The sequence below is a fragment of the Lycium barbarum genome, chromosome 2 (genome assembly GCF_019175385.1).
Source record: "Lycium barbarum isolate Lr01 chromosome 2, ASM1917538v2, whole genome shotgun sequence".
In the NCBI taxonomy this organism is placed as follows: Eukaryota; Viridiplantae; Streptophyta; class Magnoliopsida; order Solanales; family Solanaceae; genus Lycium; species Lycium barbarum.
In genome coordinates, this window is record NC_083338.1 from 135237000 (window position 1) to 135245093 (window position 8094).

The 8094-nt window shown below is 45.0% G+C and overlaps 1 protein-coding gene across 1 annotated transcript; it reads right to left on the reverse strand.

Annotated features, from left to right (window-relative positions):
* Positions 1 to 6844: 6844 nt before the first annotated feature.
* Positions 6845 to 7492, reverse strand: LOC132628957 (uncharacterized). The gene has a single exon (XM_060344709.1). The coding sequence runs from the start codon at positions 7490 to 7492 to the stop codon at positions 6845 to 6847; it is 648 nt and encodes a 215-aa protein (XP_060200692.1).
* Positions 7493 to 8094: the final 602 nt, after the last annotated feature.

Here is an 8094-nt window from a genome sequence, read left to right on the forward strand (position 1 = left end):
CCAGCCTCAAGGAGAATTGGGTTTTATCCCGGCTAAGGCCGACCTTGTCAGTTTCAAGGCTCCAGTTATAATCGGTCATAGCGGCCAGATCGCTCTTCAAACGACGATTTTCGTCCTTAGCCGCATCGAGCTCAGGACGAAGGTTGGCTAGCGCGGCCGCCCGGTTCAATTCTTCCTCCTTCTCCCGAAGAAGATGCTGGTATTTATCGGTTTCTCAGCCCTGAGCATCCAGTTGGCCCCGAAGATCGTCTATCTCGTGTTGGGCACAGATGAAGGCTTCATTGACCAACACCACACTCTGCAGATAAAACAAGTTTAAAGACTTAGGCAAAGTAAGGGTACGATCCCCAGACAGATTACATGAGCATGACTTAGAATCTTACCCGGTTGCCCGCGTGCATACCCTCGTTCATGAGGCACTGCCAGGTGACCCCAGTCATTTTGCGCCTGTCCGAATCGGAGACGAGGGGTGGCAAATAGCTCGCTACACCCACCGGACGCGACAAGAAACTGCAGTCCTCGGGGACAGTGATTACTGCCGATCGGGTTCTCCTTGGTTCCACGCTCGGGGCCAGGAAGATATTCACCAAGCTATCCCTAGCACCGGATTCGGATGATCGGCTGGCCGACCTCGTGGCCCGGGGAATAGGGAGATGACGAAAGCCCGAAGCCTCACCGGTGGCAGGGGGAGTCCTCGAAAACATGTCATCAAAATCATCCACCCGCAGGACCGGGGTAGATGAACTCGGAACAGCCTCAATATTTTCAGCAAGGGCCGGGGGCTCCGCAGTTGTAGCGGGATCATCCTCGGAAGATGGACGAGCATCTGTAGGAGCTTCGGTCTCCGATGCCCGGACAGTCCTTTGGTCGGCCTCAGCAGCAGCTGCTTCCCCGGACCTTTTTCTCCTTTGTAGGGGTGTATCCTCCGAGGAAGTTTCACCTGAAATGTCGACAAAGTCAATCGACCGAAGAGAAGCCGGGGAAAGTATTTCTTCCGAACCTGAACGTGGAGCAGGAACCAAGGGACCTTCGCGGACAGGAGGAAGGGGCGGGACAGAGACTGCCTCCTCCGGTATTGGAGCCACGGAGGGGACAGAGCCGACTCTACGAACGATGATGTCGGGCTCCGTCTCTTCCCTCGAAGACCGGGCAACGCTTCGTGCTTTCTTTCTCTTTGACGTCTGCCCTCTTTCGGAGGGCCGTTTTCTTTTTGCTGCGTCGGCGAGAACACGGGAAGAACCCGCCGTGTCAAATTCGGACGCTGGTGCAGGTCGAGCGGTCCCCGATTCCGGTCTGGAGGCCACCGAGCCCTTGGGCAAACCTGAAAAGAAAAGGCAGTAGAAAAGGTTGAGAATTCAAAAGACCACGGGCAGTCGGGAGCACAGCAAGCGTGAAGGAAAACGAAGTATTACCATGATTTTGTGCGACCCGCAGGCCGCGAGACAGTTGAGCCCATGTTCGGTTGTCATAGGGGTGTTGGCAGAGGAGCACGGTAACCCACTCGCTCAGATCTCGAATGTCGGGAGGAACGTACCCGTTGGCTAAATAGAGACAAGGAAGAGGCAGTGAGAAACAAGGCCAAAGAATGACTAAACACGTAAAAACGATTGCTCAAGGATTCAAACTTACGTTTATCGTTCCACTTCTCCGGGAAGGGCATGTGGTCGGCTGGGATGATGTCCTTGGTTTTCACCCGGACATATCGCTCTAACCAGCCCCTGTCCCGGTCTTCATCCATCTTCGAGAAAAACGGGTTCCGACTGCGCTTGACAAGCTTTATTACGCCGCCCCGGAAGATCCTCGGGGAGTACAGACGTATCAGGTGGCCCAGCGAGAATTCCTTCTCGGCACTATTGGCCAGTAACCGGAGACACGCAACGACCCTCCAAACGATCGGGCCGATCTGTGCCAGAGTCACGCCGTAAATACGACACATATCAAGAATGACCGGATCAATTGGAGGATCAATTTTGAGGGGTGAAGGGATAAGTGTATACGTACAAAAATCCTTCTCGGTAGTCGGTGATGGATTCGTCGGGGCCGAGTGCGAAGACCCTTACCGGGCGGGTGTCCCACCCGCAGTCAGCCCGGACTACATCGAGTTTATCCTCGGTAATAGATGAGGGATATCGCCTCACGTCGTATCTCCTGTCCGAAACGGAGGAGGGTTTATCGGCCTCGAGGTCTTTGTTGAAATTAAATTTGGCCGGTATGATATCCGAAGCTGTGGGCTAGAATTTGGCCGGGGATGTAGGCTCGGTCCCCGGAGGCGACACCGGCGGAGCAACGGGGGAAGTGGATTCAGACATCTCGGAGAGAAAGAGGGTTTGAGAGTAAAACTTAAGAAAAGCGAAGAAACTGGTGATTCGAGGAGTGACGAAGCAGCAACACCCGAACAAAAACAACTAGTAGAATGATGGCAAGATTAGGTCCTTTTTGCACGAAGCATGAAACAGTGAATCAACAGAGAGATGAATAGGAAGACAATTGTTTATAGTGGAGATGAAAAAATGCAGAAAATGGGGGGAAGTTGAAGAAGAGCAAATACGTGAAAGTGGAAAAATGAGGGGGTGAAGGGCCTTATATAGGCGAAGAAGAGGAGCGGTTACCGAGGACGGCCAATCAAGGGACGCCACGTGTCCCGTCATTAATTTGAAATGACTCGAAACGACGTGAAAAAGGCGGTTGGCAGAGGCGAGCCATCCGGAGCGGGACACGTGGCCGATGAAAAGGGGGACGTTACGTAGTCGTTCCCGCCAAAATGAGAAGATAACGATGAGCTGGCCGAACCACCGATTCCGAAGGTTATCCACTCCCCGTTACTCTGATAGATCGGCATAACGAGAAGTGTGGGGCTATCTGTATGCGGTGAAAGCCGGATGTGGATCATACCGGTGGAAAGGAAAACCGGCGGTAGAAAGGAACGAGAGCATGCCGGGTGCTGTCCGGCCCTTTCCGGGGAAACATCTGTACCGGAGTTAAACAAGTCTGCCTTCTCCGATAGAGAAATGGCCAAGTCCGGCTATCCGAGCGTTCGTGATCGTTGGCCCGAATAGTCGTTGGTCTGTATAGCCGTCGCATGGAATCCACGCGCCAGTAGCGTCCTGTCATGGTCACCTACCCACCATGCGTGTGTCAGACGGCGCCGTCAGTCTAATCACGTCAAATCCGTGCAGAGCTGTCCGTTTTACCATTATTTTATTAGTTCAAATTGTATGAGACCCATGGGGGTCACACTATAATAGAGCATATTCCCCTCCTTTGAAGGGGTTGGTTCCTCTTATTTTCCAAGAACACTTGTAATAGAAGAATTCATATATACAATCTCTCTCTCAATATTTGATTCGGCTAAGGCTATCTGCCGCTACTATCATTGTGTTTCCTCCACCAAGTGTTTCACATTGTCCATGAATATTTATATTAACAACAAATTGCCATCAGAAGTCGTTTCACTAAAGAGCTCTCTAATACTTATTTTCCTTATCTAACACACATCAATATCCAAGCACATATCCTATACCCGCTTACAAATTTAATTAATTATCCAAATCCGGGGTAAACACACCATCTTGTAATAATCTGGTCAGGTCAAACAAATGACTTACGAACACCGAATCAACTGATTGGCGTTCCGTATAGCTTTTCTAGACATGCCATATTCCTCTTCAATATCCTTATATTGCAAGAAATGAATGACATAATATTGCAATAGGACTATATATAGTAAAAAAATGTTATCCAAGGATCATGAAATCACAATTTCAAGAAACCTAGCTATATGTGAAGGCAACGTCGTATTTGAGCCTTGATGGAGTGATTGATGAAAGTTTAATATGAAAGTTTAATAGGCAACTAAATGCATAAAATTAAATGGAGTACACAAAATGAAAGGAAAACGGCAGTGTAATTAACTTCTTTCAATATGGACTCTTTGGAACAAAAGAACAAAGGAAAAATATCAAGAAAAATGAGAGATGGGTAACTTCTTTGCGTTGTTTATTGCATAATAAATGATCATTAAATCACGTAAATTGATGACAATCAATTTTGAGCTTTCTAAACTGAAAAAGAGATGGGTAATTAAGAGAATGTAATTAAGAAGTAATTTTTAGGTGTTTCAATATATCATATAAATAGGAAAAATTAAGAAGAATGTCAAAAGTTTGAGAAAAAAAATGTCATTCTTGGCTTTAGAGGCATGCCACATCACCTCTCCTAAGCTATATACAAAAGAAGATACGCCATATCAATACCTTTTCGGTAGATGAACAGAGAATGATCGGAATTGTTGTGGGTGAAACCAATACTAGAAACATAGTCAGCAAATCGTTTGTACCAGGCCCGGGGAGCTTGCTTGAGGCCATACAAGGACTTCTTTAGTAAGCAAACATAGTCAGGATGTGTAGGGTCTCGGAAACCCACAGGTTGATGCATGTAGACAGTTTCCTCGAGTTCTCCATGTAAGAATGCATTTTTCACATCAAGTTGGTGAATAGGCCAAGCATTAGAGAGAGCTAGACTGAGAACAGTGCGGATGGTCGCCGGTTTCACCACTGGGCTAAAAGTATCACCACAATCCACGCCAACTTATTGAGTTTTGCCATCACCTATAAGTCGGGCTTTATGCCTGTCAAAGGAACTGTCAGAGTGTTCTTTATGTCTAAAAATCCACATAGACCAAATAACATGCACATTAGGTGGGCGAGGCGCTAACTCCCACATATTATTTTTAATAAGAGCCTTATATTCATCTTCCATAGCCATTTTCCAATTCGGGTCACGTAAGGCAGACACGGGGCTGCGATGAAGGGGAGATTTGGACGTAAGAGTGATGAAGTTGTATTTTGGGTTAGGCTTGACAATACCATGTTGACTCCTAGTGATCGGTTTTTGGACTGGGACAGGACAGTGGACTGTGGCGGACGGAGGCTGGACAGTGGGGCTAGTAGTAGCAGCTGAGGGTGAGGCAGATGTGGTTGTGGGTGGTGGGCTACTAGGACAAGTGCGCAGCGGAGTATGGTCGCTGGAAGGTGGGTTATTTTGCGAGGCTAAATGGTGGATTACATAAGGAGAGGGTCCATCATCCAGAAAATCATAATGGTGACGATCTAAAGGAGTATGTAGCTCAGCAAAAGGAAATTGGGTTTCATCGAACACGACATGACGACTTATGATGATTTTCTTGGATGATAAATCATAACATTTGTAACCACGATGATGGGATGGATAGCCTAAGAACACATGGGGTGGAACGGGCTTGAAGCTTGTTAATGGTATTAGATGGAAATAGGGGGTAACATAGGCTACCGAATACCCGAAGATGAGAATAGGATGGGTCTTTGTGATAGAGTACTTTGAGAGGAGATTAATAGGTTAATCCTTTATGAGGAAGAATGTTGAGGAGGTAGGTGGCCATTTGTAATGCATCATGCCAAAAAGAAGGAGGTAAAAACGCATGAGTGAGTAAAGTACGAACCATGTTGTTTATTGTTCGAATTTTTCTTTCGGCCTTTCTATTTTGTGATGAGGTATGAGGACAGGAGAGGTGAAAAGACAAGCCATTAGATTTACAAAACTCCCAAAATGGACCGTTATCAAATTCCCTACCATTATCACATTGAATGTTCTTGATTTCACGTTCAAATTGAGTGCGAATGAAATTTCGAAAGACTAAGAAAGTGGGTAACGTTTAAGACTTAGTTGATAAGGGAAATGTCCACAAAAAATTAGAGTAATCATCCAAGAACAAAACATAATATTTGTGGCCCGAAGAGCTCAAAACGGGAGATGTCCAAGGATCACTATGGATAATATCAAATGGCATACATGTTTGTGAATGAGATGCAACAAATGACAACTTAATCTGTTTTCCAAGAGTGCAGGAATGACAAACATGAGACATAATCGGTCCATTATATTTAATAAATTTATTTTGCCTAAGGGAGTCTAAAACAGGTACTCCCGGATGACCTAAGCGATCATGCCACATAGATGAAGTTAAAGCTGCAAAAGACGATGGTGGTGTGGTGGTGATGGGATAAAGCTCGCCCCGACTATCACATCTCATTAGACGTATCCCCATCCAGTAATCCTTCACAGAAAAACCAAAGGGATCAAATTCAACAAAAACTGAGTTATCTATGGTGAATTTTCGAACTGAGACTAGGTTCTTGATAAGATTAGGAGCATGAAGAACATTTTTTAAGGCTAAAGGTGGGTTGGGGAGAGCTAAGGTGGTATGACCATAACCACGAATTGGAATTGAATGAACATTTCCAACAATTATACCACGATTATTGCTCAAATTAAAATAAAACGAGAGGTTACCTTGCGCGGATGTCATATGAGAAGTGGCTGCGGTATCCATGTACCAATTTGCATCCGGAGGAGTGAGCCCAAGTGTGTGCATCGCTGCCTCGATATCGGTTGGAGTGGGTTGAACGTCGGTAGAGTAAGCTTATGATGGACGTGGCCCAGGTATGCCAGCCTGCCTCTGTTGAGTGTTGGTCTGTGGCCGTGGAATAGTTGGATACGGACAAGGAAGAACAGGCCACGACATGTAGGGCCACTGCCATTGCTGTGTATTGCGCATCTAAGGCTGCTGCCACTGTTGCTGCTGGTCGTGGTGCTGCTGCCAGCTGCCGCGTCCACTGCGGAAACCACCACTGTTTCGGTTGTTGCTGCCCCCATTGCCACCGCCTCTACCACGGTTCTTTCCACCATTGTTGTTGCGATTTTGATGCCTTTTACCATTGTTATTCTAACGATTTAGGTGGTTATTTCTAGAAGAGGGATTATCGTCGTAATGCCGAGCAATCATGGCATTAGCGGATCCCGTGGCCAGCTATTTGGTGAAGCCTGTTTCTTCAATTATGAGCATGGAACGGGCTTGATAGAAGAGAGGAAGAGGATTGCTTTGACGGATGAGTGTACCTACCCCCTTATAGGCGTCAGTGAGTCCGGCTACCATTTGAAGGACGAGGTGGTTGTTGGAGACTGGAGCACTGACGTTCTTGAGTTGATCGGATAGAATCTTGAGTCGTTGGCAATACGCGGAAGCATTAGGAAAATCCTCCATATTAGTGTGAGAAAATTCATGCTCAAGAGTGATGGCTCGAGAATTTTTGTTGTCTTGGAATATGTCACGCAACCTATTCCAAGCTTCCATGGCCGTGGAGTCGAGTTTAAGGATAGTATGCAATAGGTCAGTAGAGATGGTAGCATAAATCCATTGAAGAACCGTGGCATCAAGAGTCGACCATAACTCTTTTTCAGCATCGGTTTTGGGCACCTTTTCTTTCCCGGACTCCGGTGGAATGATATGGTGGAGGACTCTGTGGGACTTGGCGTGGATTTTGAAGAGTTCCGCCCATGTCCCGTATTGGACATTTTCCATCTCAAGAGTAATGGAAATGTGATTTTTGATGTTGGAGACAGCCAAAGCTGGGTGGAAGAAGGACTTGGTGGAGTCAGATGAGGAGGAATCAGTCATGTTGGCTGATTGTAGGAGAAAGATGATGATGTTGACGCAGAGATGGAGGAAGAGAGAGGAGCAGAATCGTGCCCTAGTCTGATACCGTGTAAGAAGGTAATAATCTGCTTGCATTAATCTTTGTCAACATGTGTATATATACAAAGATCTTAGGTTATAATGAAGGTAACTAAATATACACCTAACCATAATGGTAACTAAATATTCTTCTAATATATTTACATGGTGGCCTAGAATAATCTTTTAATATATTTACATCAATAAAGATGGTAACTAAATATTTACATTATATATATATATATATATATATATATATATATATATATATATATATATATATATATATATATATATATATATATATATATATATATATATATATATATATATACATATATATGTATGTATGTATTATTAAAACACACTTCTAATGCAAGAAACGGTTGCCATTGGGTTTTCTAATGGAAAGTTAAATAATTGGGGATTATGAACATAAAAGGCTTGGGAGTTATGGATATTACTAATGCTAATTAAAGTAGAAATTATGAAGATGAAGAGGTGTAATTTATGGGATAATTTTTTATAATAAAACAATTGAGAAA

Bases quoted from the DNA above. Each gene is read 5' to 3' on its own strand.
- LOC132628957 (XM_060344709.1), bottom strand. From the start codon at position 7,492: ATGACTGATTCCTCCTCATCTGACTCCACCAAGTCCTTCTTCCACCCA.